Source organism: Trachypithecus francoisi, unplaced genomic scaffold, assembly GCF_009764315.1.
Source record: "Trachypithecus francoisi isolate TF-2019V2 unplaced genomic scaffold, Tfra_2.0 Lachesis_group12, whole genome shotgun sequence".
NCBI lineage: Eukaryota > Metazoa > Chordata > Mammalia > Primates > Cercopithecidae > Trachypithecus > Trachypithecus francoisi.
In genome coordinates, this window is record NW_022681457.1 from 113,528,793 (window position 1) to 113,545,066 (window position 16,274).

Genomic DNA, 16,274 nt, shown 5'->3' on the forward strand with positions numbered 1-16,274 from the left:
TCTACTAAAATTAGAAAAATTAGATGGGCATGATGGTGTATGCCTGTCATTCCAGCTACTTGGGAGGCTGAGGCATGAGAATCACTTGAACCTGGGAGGTGGAGGTTGCAGTGAGTGGAGATCACACCACTCCACTCCAGCCTAGGTGATTGAGTGAGACTCTGTCTCAAAAACAAAAAACAGCCCAACCTTATGAGACATTGGTGGGCATCAAAGGAGATAAAGTGTGTTTGTCAACTGTCAAGGGACATTGGGATGCAAGTTCTTATTCTGTCTGACTAGGTTTGACCTTTCCAAAACCCACAAATGTTCCCTGGCCTGGAGGGCTTCCTTGGTAGGGGCTGAGCTTCCAGAGCCAGACCCAGGCTCCGAGTTGCTGTCGACCCTGGTTTAATTTCCCATCCCTCTTCCACAAGCCCACCTTCTAGCAGGTTCATGGTATCCTATTTGCTGTGAACAGGGACTGACCTATAATTGCAGCCTACTAACTGTATTTTCCTCTCTCATTTGCACACATGAATTTTGCCCTGCTTCCAGAAGCAAATTACAGGCTGGAAATCAGAATATTTCAGAAAGGGGTGACAAGGTTGGAGCAGAATGATCGATACATAATGAAGTGTCCAATGCTAAGGTCAAGACTGGGCCAGGAAAGCGTCCACTGTGGGCCCATGTTCATCCAGGTAATGGGTTCAGAGGGTCTGGGAGGTGGCAGAGGGGCCTCCCAGGCTGGGCGTCTCTCTAAAGGCCAAGGCAGGTGGTCCTGGCCCCTGCACTGCAGAATGTGGCCCAGAGAGACTGGTGGTAGCTACAGATGCAGTATGGCATCGTTCTTCTAGACATCCCTGGGTACTGGCTGGGTGCTAAGTCTCCTGGGTTTGGTTCTGAGCAAGGAGGGGTGAGATGGGAGGGGAGGGGGAGATTAAAGCTGTCTGACCTCGGGTTCTGGATTTCCCATCTTGGCTGGCTCAGGGGGTCACTTGGGTTTCACCAAAGCTGCAAAATTGCATCTTTGTATCCTTTCTCTCTGGATTGAAAAAATTGGCTAGTTTGAATGTTTTTTTTTTTGGACCTGGGTAATGTCAAAAAGTTATAGACCCCAGGTACGATCAGGTGCAATGTCTACATTTTAAGCATCAGGGAAGAAAGGTTGAGCCCCAGATCCAATTGTGAGCTCTTTCATGGCTGTGTGCGCTCCTTGAACTCAAGTTTCTCTCTAGCTCTCATCAGCGGGGCACCTCTGTAAGCTAAACAAGATTTGGATGGGAGTGGGGAGGGCTAGAAACCCAAACATCTATAGGGACCAAACCCGCCACAGAAATGAGCATGCTGGACTGAAGAGGAGGCAGTAAAGACTTTTACTCATTCCTTCATTTAATCAGCTGTGTTTTTTGTTGTTGTTGTTGTTGTTGTTGTTGTTTGTTTTTTGTTTTGAGATGGAGTCTCGCTCTGTTGCCCAGGCTGGAGCGCAATGGTGTGATCTTGGCTCTCTGCAACTTCTGCCTCCCAGGTTCAAGCGATTCTCCTGCCTCAGCCTCCCAAGTAGCTGGAATTACAGGTGTGTGCCACCATGCCTGGCAAATTTTGTATTTTTAGTAGAGACGGAGTTTCACCATGTTGGCCAGGCTGGTCTCGAACTCCTGACCTCAAATGATCCACACGCCCCAGCCTCCCAAAGTGCTGGGATTACAGGTGTGAGCCACTGCGCCCAGCCTGTTTTTTTAAAGAGACAGGATCTTGCTCTGTCACGCAGGCTCACTGCAGCCTTGACCTCCTGAGCTTAAGGGATCCTCCCACTTCAGCCTCCCGAGTAGCTGGGACTATAGGCGTATAACACCATGCCCAGCTAATGTTTAAATTTTTTTGTAGAGATGGAGACTCACTGTGTTGCCCAGGCTGGTCTCAAACTCCTGGCTTCAAGCGATCCTCTCACCTTGGCCTCTCAAAGCCCTGGGATTATAGGCGTGGTTCACGACGCCTGGCCCAGCAAACACTTATATATGGCTCATTCTGTGCTGGGCACCATTCTACTCACTTTGCAAATATTAACTCATCTCACCTTCACAGTGATTCTGTGTAGTTGGTTCTATATTGATCCCCATTCTGCAGGTGAGAGAACTAAGCAGAGAGAGATTAGGAGACTTGCCAGCTGGTAGCAACAGAGCTGGGCTTTGAGCCAGGCCACATGGTAGGGGCTGGGGCATGCTGGAACAGGCACAACCTGCGGTCCTGGCCCCCTACAGAGGGAGCTGAGGCTGCACTCCACTCCAGCCCCATTTTGCCAGATTTTCCAACATTTCAAGATAAACTAGAAGTCTATAATTGTATGTGAAATCCTCTAATTTAAAAAAGTTCAGTTTTTTTTTTTTTTTTTTTTTTTTGAGACGGAGTCTCTCGCTGTTGCCCAAACTGGAGTGCAGTGGCCGGATCTCAGCTCACTGCAAGCTCTGCCTTTCAGGTTCATGCCATTCTCCTGCCTCAGCCTCCCGAGTAGCTGGGACTACAGGCGCCCGCCACCTCGCCCGGCTAGTGTTTTGGATTTTTGTTTTCAGTAGAGATGGGGTTTCACCAGGTTAGCCAGGATGGTCTCAATCTCCTGACCTTGTGATCCGCCTGTCTCGGCCTCCCAAAGTGCTAGGATTACAGGCTTGCGCCACCGCGCCTGGCCTTTTTTTTTTGAGACGGGCTCTCCTTCTGTCACCCAGGCTGGAGTGCAGTGGCATGATCTTGGCTCGCTGCAACTTTCGCCTCCAGGGTTCAAGGGATTCTCCTGCCTCAGCCTCACGAGCAGCTGGAATTACAGGCATGCATCACCATACTCGGCTAATTTTTTCTTTTCTTTGAGATGGAGTCTCGCTCTGTCGCCCAGGCTGGAGTGCAGTGGCGCAATCTCAGCTCACTGCGAGCTCTGCCTCCCGGGTTCACGCTGTTCTCCTGCCTCAGCCTCCCAAGTAGCTGGGACTACAGGCGCCCGCCACCACGCCTGTCTAATTTTTTGTATTTTTGGTAGAGATGGGGTTTCACTGTGTTAGCCAGGACGGTCTCGATTTCCTGACCTTGTGATCCGCCCACCTTGGCCTCCCAAAGTGCTGGGATTACAGGCATGAGCCACCGCACCCAGCCTAATTTTTTATATTTTTGGTAGAGACGGCGTTTCACCATGTTGGCCAGGCTGGTCTAGAACTCCTGACCTCAAGTGATCCACCCACCTCGGCCTCCCAAAGTGCAAGGATTACAGGTGTAAGCCACTGCGCCCGGCCAAGTCACTTTAACTTTGTAGGCACTGCACAGCTCAAATAAAGTGCTAGATTTGGCTTGAGGGATTTGGTTGGGCATCTTCTGCCTGTGAAGAGGAGGAGGAAGGAAGGAGGAAGAGAAAGGAGAGGAAGTCAGAACTGAGAGGAGGAGGTTGGAGTGAAAAGGCTGCTGATGACAAACACCATTTATCCAACAAGCAAGCATTTATTTATTTATTTATTTTGAGACAGAGTCTCGCTCTGTTGCCCAGGCTGGTGTACAGTGGTGTGATCTTGGCTCACTGTAACCTCTGCCTCCTCAGTTCAAGCGATTCTCATGGAATCACAAGCATGCGCCACCACACCCAGTTGATTTTTTTGTATTTTTAGTAGAGATGGGGTTTCACCATGTTGTCCAGGTTGGTCTCGAACTCCTGACCTCAACCGATCCACCTGCCTTGGCCTCCCCAAATGCTAGGATTACAGGCGTGAGCGGCCGCACCTGGCCCCAACAAACATTTATTGAGCATCTATTGTATGCCCAGCCCTGTGCTGGTGCTGAGGGAACAGATATGACCAAGGCGTGACTTGCCCCAGGAAGAGCTTATCGCTTTCTTCTTATCTGATCTGAGCTTCAAAAATGAGTGTGCTGTGGTGGGAAGGGTCCCTGCACCAGCCCAGCTCAGAAGACCTGGGCTCATCTCCGCTCAGCCCGGCTCACTGCCGTGTTGGACTCTAAAGCTGCTTTGCTTCTTCACCTGAAGGAGAAGGGGCTGAGCGGGGGGGTCTTCCTCTGCCCACCTGCCTTTATTAAGGGCTCAGAGTGGCCACACCAAAGCTGGTGTTGGTACACCTAAGAATTGTGGGGCCCCACCCCGGGATCCCCAAGCAGGGCTGCCAGGGCACCTGTTTGACATCCCGGGGCTGATCACTGCTCCCTCTGCACTGGGCCTGTGATTCTGGAAGCCGCCGCCAGGGGGACGGTGTTGCCGGCATCACCCGACACTGGGGCGAATCGCTGAGAAAAGCAGAAACGACTCCCGACCTGGGCGACTCCCGACCGGGGCGCCCGCTTGGTCTCCATCGTCCTGCCCTTGAAGCCCAGATGCCCCAATGCCCCAGTCCCTGGCATCCTTCACTGACCGAGGTGTGGGAGCGGGTCGGGGGAGGGGTGCTCTGCATCCCTGAACAGAGCTGCACAGAGGTGGGCAGAACACGAGGAACAGAGGCGGGTTTCTGCTGCCCCCGCCTCCCCTCCAACCCCTTCCCCCATCTGAGAACCTCATCGAATTGACTGATTCATTCCTGGTGACTTCTGCAGCCGCCACTTCCGTGGCTGCACCTTGAACTTGCATTAAGTTTTAATTAAAGCCGTTTCACTGGCCTTGCCCTTGGCTAAATGCAGCTGTGGGCACAGGGCACATAGATATTTAATACTCTGCCTCTCCCCGCTGATGGCACAGGGTGCCCAAGGGTGTACCCGAGCCGTGCCCTGCTCGCAGTGATCTGCGAGCTTGCTTAAGCGTGCCCACAGGCCCCGAGCGGGAGGCCGCGCAATAACTATTCATTGCCCTGGGTTAAGTGTGCCCAGGGGCACCCGTAAACTCAATGCAGTGATTAGCGATTACTCCCAGTGAAGGCTACCCGAGCTCCTGCAGAATGTCCATGGGCCCTAAATATAGCCTCCTCATGGCGACTTAAAGGACACGGTGCATTTTGGCTGTGCACTTGTCACATTTACCCTTCTTCCTTTTTGTAATTTTTTTTTGGAGACAGAGTCTCATTCTGGCCAGAGTCGCCCAGGCTGGAGTGAATGGGACAATCTCAGCTTACTGCAACTTCTGCCTCCTGGGTTCAAGTGAACCTCGTGCCTCAGCCTTCTGAGTAGCTGGGACTACAGGTGTCCGCCACCACTCCTGGCTAATTTTCTTCCTTCCTTCCTTCCTTCCTTCCTTCCTTCCTTCCTTCCTTCCTTCCTTCCTCCTTCCTTCCTTCCTTCCTTCTTTCTTTCTTTCTTTCTTTCTTTCTTTCTTCTTTCTTTCTTTCTTTCTTTCTTTCTTTCTTTCTTTTTGTATTTTTAGTCAAGATGGGGTTTCACCATGTTGCCCAGGCTGGTCTCGAACTCCTGAGCTCAGGTGATCCACCCACCTCAGCCTCCCAAAGTGCTGGGATTCCAAGCATGAACCACTGTGCTTGGCCTTCCCTTCCTTCATTTAGCAGAATTGCTTCCCTCCTTCTTACAGTCTGGCCTCTGGGGGCCTCCGCCTTCCTCCCGGTTCGGCAGGGGGATGGGCTGGGGCACCGTGGTGCAACTCTGGCTGGTGCTGGGGAATTGCCGCATCCTATTCATTCTCCTGCCAGACCTTGTGGACATCTTCTCCATTTCTTCTGATTTGCTCCCCAAGGGCAGACAGCATCCCCTAAAGGCAAGGCCATCACAGGGCTCACCCGAGGGGCTCCCTGTGGGCCGCCTGAGCCTGCTGCCCACATGGGCTCTCTGGGGCCAAGGAACAGCTGACCTAGGCAACTGGGGAGGCTGCATGGTGGTGGGGGGCCTCTTCCTGGCCCCACCCACTCCTTTCTGCTTCTGGAAGCTCCTGTCTGTCCCTGGGGAGAAGAGGTGGGTAGCCTTGAGTTGGGGAGCTGTCAAGATGAATCAGTCTGCTCTGGCCCCAGTCTCCCCATTCTGTATTGGGTAGGAGAGGGGGTCTGATGATCTCTGAGGGACCCTCTGCTGGTCTGTGACTCTGTCCAGTGCCACAACCTCCCTGGCCAAGTCTGACGCAAAGGCAAAGGGGCAGTCGGAGAAAGTAGAGAGACTTGAGAGAGCACCTGGGTGGGGTGGCACTGGCTGCAGAGGGGTTTTGGGGAAGGTCCCTTGCCCACGCCATCACCTTGGGCTCTGGTCTGTGAAACGGGAGAATGGTGCCACCCTACGCAATGGCCGTGAGACTCAGGCGTGGTATGAGAAACCACTGTCTCGGTTTGCCTGTCTCAGTTTTAGCACTGAAAGCCCCACATCAGGGGAACCTCCCCAGTCCTGGGGAACCAGGATGGTTGGACCCTCTAAGAATGGTGCCATTGGGGGGCACAGGTAGAAGCCCTCACTCTCTACTTCTGCTAGTTGGATCCAAAGTGGAAAGAAAAAGGGCGAGGAAGAAATTGGGATCTAGGGGAAAAAACAAGACAAGAGGCCTAGGAAACAGCCCCCATGGAAGCGGGCTCTGAGCAGCGTTGGCCCCATGCACACCCGCTCTTGGCCTCACCAGCTGCGCCCAGGACCCCAGCTGCCCCCTTGGCCAGGCCCAGGGTGGCAGCTGAGGCAGCGACATTTCCCTGCGTCTGTTGACACTCGAGTCCCAGAACATAAATGATTTTCTTGTCTTAATGAGCAAACAAGCCGGCGGCACAGCTCTCTCACCCGCCTCCTGCTGGGGTAATTGCCGGCGCTGATGGGCACAGGCAGGGATGTTTGCTCACCTTTGCTCACTGCTTGCAGGAGACATTGCTTCCTCTTTGTCTCTGCAGGTCTCCCGGCCCCTGCCCCTGCGGAGCGACAATAGACAGGTAAGTGGGCCCGGTTGGAGTAGCAGGAACAACTCTCTGGAAGTTTCTGCCAGGCCTGGTGGGTGCTCAGAATGCTCGGACGCAGCTTTTGAGTTTGCTTGTCCTCCGGAGAGTGTAGTGGATGGTACGGACTCTTCAGGGACCAGGTCTTGCCAGCCGAAGTTTGAAGCTCCCGCTGGTGCCCTCCAGGCAGAGGCCTGAGGCCATCTGAGAAGAACCTGGAAGAGGGGACCCCAGCTTTGGGTGGGAGGCTGGGTTGGAAGACTCTAAGGTCCTTCCCGTGCTAAGATTCTCTCTGCCAAGTCTCCAGTGACAGGGGCTTGTTCCTTTGTAAGGAGCTTGTTCCACGTTGCACAAGTGCTTCCCAAATTTTCCTTCTGCCGGTCCCTGCAGTGTTTCCCGAAGCCTCCCGGAAGGAGCCAGTCCCTCTTCTCCATTTCACATCCCTTTGAGTATTTGGGGTCAGTGAGCTTGACCTCCCCAAGTCTTCCTGACGTCCTCCTGCCAGTCTTCCTGAGATGGGAGCTAGGGACCCTTCCCTACCCCTCTCCCCGCATCTGGCCCTCACCTTTATTCAAGGCCTTCATTCCCATGTCCCACTAAAGGGTGGCAAACAGAGCCAAGGACAGGACTCCAGTTGTGCCCAGCCAGGGTGGCACAGGGGCCGACTGGTTGGCATTGCTGTTAGGGGTAACTGTGTGTTCGTTCTTTCAGCTGCGTTGTACACCTACTGTGTGCCAAGCACCCCTGCAAGGGACCTCCTCCCCTAAAGTATGAGCGTGCTAGCATCTGGTTGACACTCCTCCCCGAGTGGCCTGCCGTCCTGCCTCCTGGCCTAGCTCATCCTCCCCATGACCCTGTTACCTTCCTAGGTAACCCCTCAAGTGTCCCTTCTCCATGACTCCTAGTGACCATGCCTCCCTGGCCACATGGTTTGTGAACGTGTCCTGTTTCTCCAGACTCCATGGCTGCTGTCCCTTCGAGGGGAGCTGGTGGCTTCTCTTGAAGACGCCAGCCTGATGGGACTGTATGTGGACATCAATGCCACCACTGTCACCGTCCAAAGCCCGAGACAAGGACTTCTTCAGAAGTGGGAGGTCAGTGGTGGGCAGCAGGCCCTGCCAGGCGGTGGGGGGCCTCTGGGGCATAGCACCCAGAAGAACAGGTTGCCACCCCTCCAGTGACAAGTCAAATGTCCACCTGTGAGACTGGACAGATTTAGGCAGGCGCCTTCGAAAATTGGTCCCCATTAGCGTGAAGTGCTCCGCTCTGCAGATGAGGGGCTCCTGCAATCATGCATTCAGCTCGTCCTGATCATGGTGGCAGGAGCGTAATTACCATCTCTTTAAATAGCCCAAAGTTGCCGTGTAAGAGAAGACGGCTCACATGACATTTGCTCTGAGCTCGCTTCCTGCTAAAAATATCTCAGCTAAATAATAGTTCCTGGTTGCATCGGCGCAATAGTCCCTGACCTAGGCTTTGTAACACTTGGGGCTCTAGTTCAGAGACTAGTTCGAAGGTGGGAGAGGGGGCCCCTGTAGTGGGAGTTTGCGTCTGGAAGGAGCAGTTTTGGAGACCTCAGTGGGGACCTTCCTCCCTCCCCAGGTGCTGAACACCTCTGCTGAGCTCCTGCCACTATGGCTGGTGAGCGGTCACCATGCCTATTCTTTAGAAGCTGCTTGCCCACCGGGTAAGACCCAGCAGTGCCCCTAATGTCCACCTTTCCGACTTCATCACATTCTTGTCTCTGTTTTTTCCCTCCTCTGGGCACCTTAATCCCCTCTGTCTCATCCCACTTCTCCTCTCCTCAGTCTCAACCTTGGCTGTGCATTTCTGAAATGCTTGGGACAAAAAGAAGTTTGCTTTTGCTGGAAGATGTGTGGAGTAGAGGTGGGATGTGGGGTGAATGAAAAGTAAAATCATCTACTACAGACCTGCAAACTTGGGGTCTGCAGACTCTTGGGAGCACCCAAGCTGGCCCCAGGGCCTCTGAGAACAGAGACGGGAGAGAGCGTGTAGCCTGGTCAGACCCTCCAGGGTTCCGTGATCTGAGGGCAGTGGGGACTCCTGATCTAGGCCATCTATGTGATAACTGTTTTGTTCAGCCTGGAGTGACACCACTGCCCTGGGTCTTATGTCATATAAAGAGGTCTGGAATCTGGAAGACCACTTCCTACCTCTGGGGAATTTAACTTCAAAGAACTTGGTGTGCAACATTAGGTGGATCAAAGGCTTCATCCTGTGTGGGTAGATTAGAGGTGGTTTAGACTTTCCATTTGTATAGAATTTTATCATGGACTGAGTTTCGGGATCAGGGCTCTGGGGATTTTCAGGCATTGGCGGTGACCGTGATGAGCCCCGAGACATCTCTTTCCCTGTTCACAATGTTTCAAATCCCTTTATGTAAAGGCAGACGCTTCCATTAGCAGCTGCAGAACTGGCTTAAAATGTACCCCCGAGAGCCTGACACAGTGAAATTCTTGCTAAAGTGTAAACAACTGATAGGAGCTGTATTTCTTTCTCTTTTTTGAGATGGAGTTTCGCTCTTGTTGCCCAGGCGGGAGTGCAGTGGCGCGATCTCGGCTCATTGCAACCTCTACCTCCAGGGTTCAAGCGATTCTCCTGCCTCAGCCTCCCAAGTAGCTGCGATTACAGGCTTCTACCAGCACGCCCAGCTAATTTTTTGTGTTTTTAGTAGAGATGGGGTTTCACCACGTAGGCCAGGCTCTTCTTGAAATCCTGACCTCAGGTAATCCACCCACCTTGGCCTCCCAAAGTGCTGAGATTACAGGTGTGAACCACCGTGCCCGGCCTAGGAGCTGTATTACTTAAGAGCTGCTTTGGAAATGGAAGGGGCACTGGACTAGGTCACCGAAGCTGAAGACGGTCTCAGTAGAGCCATTTCTGTAGCTTCCCTGATGGCATCTGCTTCCATCAGGATGCAGACGGGCCTTTCCAGAGTGGCAAGGTCTGTCAGGTATTTGGGGATGGTCTTTTTTTATTCTCTTCTTCATCTGTGCAGCTAAGTTTCAGCCCAGGCAGTGATACCGGGACACCAAGTAACTTGCTGTCACTGACTGGGGAAGTGTGCTGTGCTGGCCACAGGTGTGGCCCCGGGCGAAGGCCCACCACCACTTCATTTGTCCACGAGCCTGCAAAGTGTGTCTTTTTCTGTGTCCTGTGTCCTTCCCATTCCAGTGTCATTCCAGCCAGAGTCGGAGGTCTTAGTTCACATCCCCAAGCAGAGACTGGGTCTAGTCAAAAGAGGTTCCTACATTGAGGAAACCCTGAGCCTCAGATTCCTCCGAGTCCAACAGTCCAACATCTTTATGGTGACTGAGAACAAGGACTTTGTTGTGGTCAGCATCCCGGCGGCCGGGGTGCTCCAGGTCCAGGTGAATATCCGGTGGCATCTCTGTCTTGCCCCTTCTCTTCCTGAGGCCCTTCTCCTTTGTTCACCAATGCCATGTGCGGTCAGAAACGTGAAGGGTAGGCTGGTCACAGTGGCTCATGCCTGTAATCCCAGCACTTTAGGAAGCCGAGGCGGGAGGGTCACTTGAGTCCAGGAGTTCAAAACTGGCCTGGGAAACATAGTGATACCCCATTGCTACAAAAAAATTAAAAAATGAGGTGGGAGCATTGCTTGAGCTTAGTGGGTTGAGGCTGCAATGAGCTGTGATTGTGCCACTGCACTCCTGCCTAGGCAATGGGAGTGAGACCCTGTCTCAAAAAATAAAAGTAAAAAAGAAAGAAAGAAACATGGAGGGTAGATCTGTGGCACTGGCTGAAAGTGGACTTCACCATGTATGCCCCTCAGGCCCATACTCTTACCAAGGTAGCCCCATCAGGGGACAGCCACAGGGCATGGGATGCCCCCTGCCACGTGCAACTAATTTCTTTCTTTCTTTCCCTCTCTCTGTCTCTCTCACTTGATGGAGTCTCGCTCTGTCACCCAGGCTGGAGTGCAGCGGCATGATCTCGGCTCACTGTAACCTCCTCCTCCTGGATTCAAGCGATTCTTCTGCTTCAGCCTCCCGAGTAACTGGGGCTACAGGCACCTGCCACCACGCCCAGCTAATTTTTTGTATTTTTAGTAGAGACGGGGTTTCACTGTGTTAGCCAGATGGTCTCGATCTCCTGACCTCGTGATCTGCCTGCCTCAGCCTCCCAAAGTGCTGGGATTACAGGCATGAGCCACTGTGCCCAGCCAATGTAAAACTAATTTCTTGTGGCCTCACAGCGATGCCAAGAAGTCGGAGGAACCCCGGGAACACAAGCTTTCTATAGGGTAGACCTGAGCCTGCAATTTGCTGAGATGGCTGCCCCAGTCCTCTGGACGGTGGAGAGCTTCTTCCAGTGTGTGGGTGAGTGAGGCACCATGAGGGTGTGACTGCTGCTAACAGGTATACACTGCACAAACCCTCTTTCCTTGGCCCTGGGGTTCTTTCTTCTGTGACAATGTTTCACTCCCTGGACCGCACAGGTCCCACACCTACAAGGTAAGTGAGGTGTCAGACATACTGGCTGGAACTGGCAGGAGAACAACAGTGTCATGAGAACTGAGTGGTGATGTGGTTCCTGGCCCTGAAGTCTGCCAGGGAGGGGACAGGAGAGGCAGATGGGGGTGCATCCCTTTCCTAACGAACTGCACAACCTCAATGAGTTACCTAACCATGTTGAGCCTCAGTTTTCCCATCTGGAAAATAGGCATACCAGTACCTATTTTGAGGATTGAAACAGCAAGAGGAGCTATTTCCATTTATCCACTCTCTCTGCGTGGGCTCCCGTTCCTCAGGTCACTTGGTAGACAGATCAGTGTCCTTGGCAAAGAGCACGACACAATGCGACTTGTTTCTCAGCTCAAGAGGAACCTTATTTTAAACTTGGTGTATGTCTTCATGCCAGGATGCTGGGATGGGGTTTTCGGAGAAAGCTCTGCTAATGGACAACCTGGTATTCACACACGCAAAACCACCAGGAGCAAAACCCATTGAAATACAGCACAAGGAAATGCACATAATTCACAAACGATGTCGATCACTTTCATCTTTTACTTCCTAACTGTCCTCAATCAAAGACAGACGCGAAGGAGATTTAACTCAGATGTTAATAGTGCAAGTTTGCCCGTCACGAGGATATGATGTTTCAGTGCTGCACAAAAATGTCATTATGTTCAGAACTCTATTTAAAGATTAAAAGGGGGACTGCCTACCACAGCTAGCCCCAAATTCAGAATTAGAAACAAAGAAAAAGGCGGGATGGGGGGTGAGTTCTGACAGTCTGCTAAAAATGGAAATGTTTCTTGAAAATTTTTACACATTTTGGCTGTTTTTATTTTAACAGTTTGCTGCAGTGATGACATTAATCTTGGAAAGGGAGGGCTAGAACTTTATCCAACAGATATTCACTAAGCAGTCACGGTGTATGCGGCCCCATGCAAGGCTTAGGTGGGAACAGAGGCTGCTGGATTCGGTTCTCGCTCTCAAGCAGCGTTCAGTCTGGAAGGGGAGATAAGAAATGCCCAGAGAAAGGCCGGACGCAGTGGCTCACGCCTGTAATCCCAGCACTTTGGGAGGCAAAGGTGGGAGGATCACTTGAGGCCAGGAGTTTGAGACCAGCCTGGCCAACATGGCAAAACTCTGTCTCTCCTAAAAATACAAAAATTAGCTGGACATGGTGGTGCACATCTGTAATCTCAGCTACTTGGGAGGCTGAGGCAGGAGAATCACTTGCACCTGGAAGGTGGAGGTTGCAGTGAGCTGAGATTGTGCCACTGCACTCCAGCCTGGGCAACAGAGCAAGACTCGTCTCAAAACAGAAACAAAAACAAAACAAAAAAAACAACAAAAAAGAAATTCCCAGAGAATTATGAGGGCAGGTGGACTCAGGAGAGATGTCAGAGAGTAAATGATCTTTATCCTGGGTTTTGATGAGAGGGCAGGTCCTTGATAGGAAGATACGGAATACAGCATAAAAATAGATCAGCAACAGCAATAGAAACATTTTAGGAAGAGTTTTTTTGGCCTCTCTGGAAAGATTTACATGGGGAAGAATGTTCTCTTCCTCATTTTGTTAATTTAACATCAGCAACCAGAATGAATCTCTCCCCTCCCCGGTTCCCAGCACACCTCCCCTGCACCTCCCCTGCAGCTTCCCTGCAGCTTCGAGATCTTTCTATTCTTATTATAGTTATTGGTGCACGCTCCTGTCTCTCCCTCTAGTATGAATTCCTGAGATCAGGGGCTGTGCCCTGTTCGGCTTCTTATTCTTGACGGGCCTTATCTTGCCACCTTGCCCTCGGTAAGCACTTCATAAATGCTTGTTGGCTTGAATTTTCACCAGGAATTAAAAAAAATATTTTACACAGATAACATTTTTCTTTTGTAAATATATGGACTAATGTGTTGGACTATTAATATATGCTGGAATTGCCTAAACTCCCCGTGGGTAGAGATTTTTAAAAAATCTTCCTCCTCCCTGACCCCAAAAGTAATTAGAACCTATAGGACAAATCCTGATTATTTAAGTGGTCTGGAGAAATCTAGGAGATGGTTTAGATATGGTTTAGATATAGCTGTTTTCATATGTGTGTGTATGTGTGTGTGCGCATATATATATATATTTTTTTTTATAAGAGACAGGGTGTTGTTCTATTGCCTACGCTGGAGTACAATAGTGCAATCAAAGCTCATCATAACATTGAGCTCCTGGGTTTAAGGGATCCTCCTTTTTCAGCCTCCCGAGTAGCTGGGATTATAGGTACAAGATACCATACCAAGCTAGTTTTTAAATTTTTTTTTTTTTTTTTTCCGAGACAGAGTCTCTTGTTGCCCAGGCTGGAGTGCAATGACATAATCTTGGCTCACTGCAACCTCCGCCTCCCAGGTTCAAGCGATTCTCCTGCTTCAGCTTCCCGAGTAGCTGGGATTACAAGTGCCTGCCACCACGCCTGGCTAATCTTTGTATTTTTAGTAGAGACGAGATTTCACCATGTTGGTCAGGCTGGTCTTGAACTCCTGACCTCAGGTGATTCGGCCGCCTTCGCCTGCCAAACTGCTGGGGTTACAGGCGTGGGCCACTGTGCCTGGCCTTAAATATTTTTATAGAGATGGGATCATGCGTGTTGCCCAGGCAGTTCTTAAACTCCTGGACTCAAGTGATCCTCCTGCCTTGGCCTCCCAAAGTGCTGGGATTACAGGTGTGAACCACTGTGCCTGGCCTATTTTTACATTTTAAAGTTGGGTTCACGGATGGAAATGCCTCTAGGGGTGGGGAAGGGAATGTCAGCGGTGGGAGAGTGGGGAGGATAAGAACACCCAGGGCCTGGGCGTGGGAGGATAAGGCAGCAAAACTCAGTGTGGGAGGTGGCAGGGAGTGGTGGAGACTCCTGGGAACCTGCAGCCACCAGGTCCCTCTAAGTAGAGCAGCCTTGCTTGGCTGGAGCTGATCCTACCTTGCAGGGAGGCAGGTCCATGTAACCAAATCTGGTTTTCCACGAGAACCTGGTTATATAAGAACTCCTGCTTTTAAAATGTTGTTGGTTAATTTAAAAAACAGTTCAAACACCCTGCAGGCCGAGTCAAACATGTCCAAGGGCTGTATGTGACCCCCGGGCCAGAATTTGCGAGCGCGAACCCAGCAGTTCTCAACTGCGGGCGATTTTTGCCTCTCAGGAGACACTTAGCAACATCTGGAGACATTTTTGGTTGTCGTGACTCGGGGGATCCTACCGGCATCTGGTGGGTGGAGGCCGGGGGTCCTGCTGAACACCCTGCACTGTACCTCCTCTCCCGCATTTGACAAAGCGTGATCGGCCTGGAATGCCTACACTGCCTGGGCTGAGTCTAACCTGAAAGGTGGTCGGGCAGGGAGCACTCTCCGGTTCTCTGTGGTTTCTGAGGCTGGGCCAATGTATTTGACCTCAAAATAGGAAATGGCTCAAAGATGAAACCAGCTGGTGGCACTGAAGCTGAGATAGGGAGTCAGGACCAGGTGCCCCTTGCAGAAATCTGAATTTCTGTGATTTAATTTTAAAAAAATGGGCCGGGCATGGTGGCTTACTCCTGTAATCCTAGCACTTTAACAGGCCAAGGTGGGCGAATCATTTGAGGTCAGGAGTTTGAGACTAGCCTGGCTAACATGGTGAAACCCCAACTCTACTAAAAATACAAAAAAATTAGTTGGACGTGGTGGTGCACACCTGTAATCCCAGCTACTCGAGAGGCTGAAGCAAGAGAATCACTTGAACCCAGGAGGTGGAGGTTGCAGTGAGCTGAGACTGCACCACTGCACTCCAGCCTGGGCCACAGAGTGAGACTCCATCTCAAAAAAAAAAAAAAAGGTATCTTGATGTCCACATAGTCTCAAAAAGGACTCCAGGTGGGAGGACTGTGAAATTCGGCAAATGGACATTTCCCAGCCCAGGGCGTGCATCTGACCTCCCCAAGCTTCCATTCCCCACCTGTGGAAAACGGGTCGCTCACGTTCCCTTCAGCAGGCCGTTGGGAGGATTTTGCTTCCTTAGGAGGAAGGCTGACCTCTGTCTTCCCTCTGGAAGGTTCAGGAACAGAGTCGCCTGCCTCAACTGCTACACGGAGGGCCACTCCCTCCCCGCCATCCCCAGGACTGGAGACCCCTCCAGCAAGAGTGCCATCTGCTGCTTCCTCCCAGGTGTGGGCTGCAGGACCAGCTGCCCAGGAATGGCTTTCTTGGGACCTCCCGCACCAGCCTTCTGATGCGCTGGCCAAGGCAAGTCTATGGCTACATCCCCTGCCCACAGTTTCCTCCAAAAAGTCGGGTCCCCATGAGGTATCGGTAGACCCAGCTGGGCCTGAGGCTCTTCTCTTTCACCACCGTTCTTCCAAAGAGAGCCCCACTGTGATCCCCAACCATGTCACCTCCTCAAATTCAGAATATTTCCCAGAGAAAGCTGGGCCCCCAAGAGCTCCCACCTAAGGGCAGCCCCCTTCGTCTGTCAGCCTGGATCACAGCAACCTCCCAGTGTCCTGAGACACAGCCAAAGGAGGCAGCGGGGGTGTCAGCAGCTATGCACACAAATGGAGGCAGGGAAACTGAGGCACACCATAGGACTGGAGACCCAGAGGCCACAGCTTCCTCCAGCTCTTCTTTTTTTTTGAGATGGAGTCTCGCTCTGTCATCCAGGCTGGAGTGCAGTGACACGATCTTGGCTTACTGCAGCCTTCACCTCTCAGATTCAGGCGATCCTCCTGCCTCAGCTTCCTGAGTAGCTGGGATTACAGGTGCGTGCCACCACGCCTGGCTAATTTTGTATTTTTAGTAGAGATGGGGTTTTACCATATTGGCCAGGCCGGTCTGGAGCTCCTGGCCTCAAGTGATCCACCTGCATTGGCCTCCTATTGTGTTGGGATTATAGACGTGAGCCACCGCACCCGGTTCCTCGAACCCATCTTTGGGCTGAGATTCTCAGGGCAGCCAGAGCCCATGTGTTCTTAT

General features: G+C 51.8%; 1 protein-coding gene across 1 annotated transcript in view; it reads left to right on the forward strand.

The window, feature by feature from the left end:
* CUNH1orf127 (chromosome unknown C1orf127 homolog) overlaps positions 1-16,274 on the forward strand; it is a 33,786-nt gene that overhangs the window by 15,031 nt on the left and 2,481 nt on the right. The window contains exons 4-10 of the mRNA XM_033228404.1: positions 541-680; positions 6,762-6,800; positions 7,760-7,897; positions 8,406-8,490; positions 9,999-10,195; positions 11,041-11,164; positions 15,358-15,548. Of these exons, the coding sequence (XP_033084295.1) occupies positions 541-680; positions 6,762-6,800; positions 7,760-7,897; positions 8,406-8,490; positions 9,999-10,195; positions 11,041-11,164; positions 15,358-15,548 (914 nt within the window). The remainder of the gene's footprint in view (positions 1-540; positions 681-6,761; positions 6,801-7,759; positions 7,898-8,405; positions 8,491-9,998; positions 10,196-11,040; positions 11,165-15,357; positions 15,549-16,274) is intronic.